Source organism: Paracoccidioides brasiliensis (assembly GCF_000150735.1).
Source record: "Paracoccidioides brasiliensis Pb18 unplaced genomic scaffold supercont2.13, whole genome shotgun sequence".
Lineage (NCBI taxonomy): Eukaryota > Fungi > Ascomycota > Eurotiomycetes > Onygenales > Ajellomycetaceae > Paracoccidioides > Paracoccidioides brasiliensis.
Window position 1 is genome coordinate 391935 of NW_011371370.1, and position 967 is coordinate 392901.

General features: G+C 52.0%; 1 protein-coding gene across 1 annotated transcript; it reads left to right on the plus strand.

Annotated features, from left to right (window-relative positions):
• Nucleotides 1-188: 188 nt before the first annotated feature.
• Nucleotides 189-918, plus strand: PADG_07939 (uncharacterized protein; the record flags this gene model as incomplete). Its single annotated transcript, XM_010764942.1, has 2 exons — nt 189-380; nt 532-918. The coding sequence occupies 2 exons, from the start codon at nt 189-191 to the stop codon at nt 916-918; spliced, it is 579 nt and encodes a 192-aa protein (XP_010763244.1).
• Between the last annotated feature and the right edge of the window lie 49 nt (nt 919-967).

Below are 967 nucleotides of genomic sequence, written 5' to 3' on the forward strand. Positions count from 1 at the left end.
CCCCCCCTTTCACTGGTCTTGCAGAAGACGCCTCGATACATATTCTCTTTGACTATACTCTCAATGTTCCCCTTTCTACCAGCTTGCTTTCCTTGACTCAAGTTTATCCTCCATTCTCTAACGCTGAAAATATTAAAAAGGCCCGCCCTGAGCAAGCCTCATACCAGTATCACCACCCACCTTCCACCATGGCCGCAATTCAGCCACATCTTCAACACCCGCAACAGGATTACCAGCTCCCTCCTCCGCACGGTGCTTATCAACGTCCTCCCGATGTGTATGGTTATCCTCAGCCAACCTCTCACCCCCCTGTGGTATATCCAGCTGCCGCCCCACGACAGCGGACTGCAATAGCCTGTCGATACTGCAGGAGACGGAAGGTTAGTTGCTTTTATTGTACTGCAAATGGAATTTGCACCCCCTTATGTAATGTTTTCTCTTTGTCAAAAGAAATTCCATCAATAGGAACCTCCCCTTTCCCGGATAAGCTGGCATGACTAAATTTAATCTCATTTCGCTTGGCAACTATAGATCCGGTGCTCAGGATTTGAGTCCTCCCAGGATGGGAGATGTAGCAACTGCGTCCGTTTTAATCAGGAGTGCATGTTTACGCCGGTTTCGTCTCAAGCACAGGCATTTGTGCCTGCCCAGGCAGTTTACAACCACTTCCGCGGAACAGCACCGCGAGGTGGACATCGAGTTGATGCTATACCCTTGTACGGTGCACATGGTCAGCCCCTTCCTCCACCGCAAGTATCACATCACCCACCCGATGGGCCTCTCCCACCTCCCCAAAGCTTATACCCCCCCCATGCATACGCAAGACCGCCAGTCGACGACCGCCCTCCACCACATCTACAGCACCCGCATATGCCACCTGATCATGTGAGTGGCAGACATCCCCCCCCTTCCCTATAAGCCTTCCTCTCCTCGACTCTCTCTCTCTCTCTCTCTCTCTCTCTCTCTC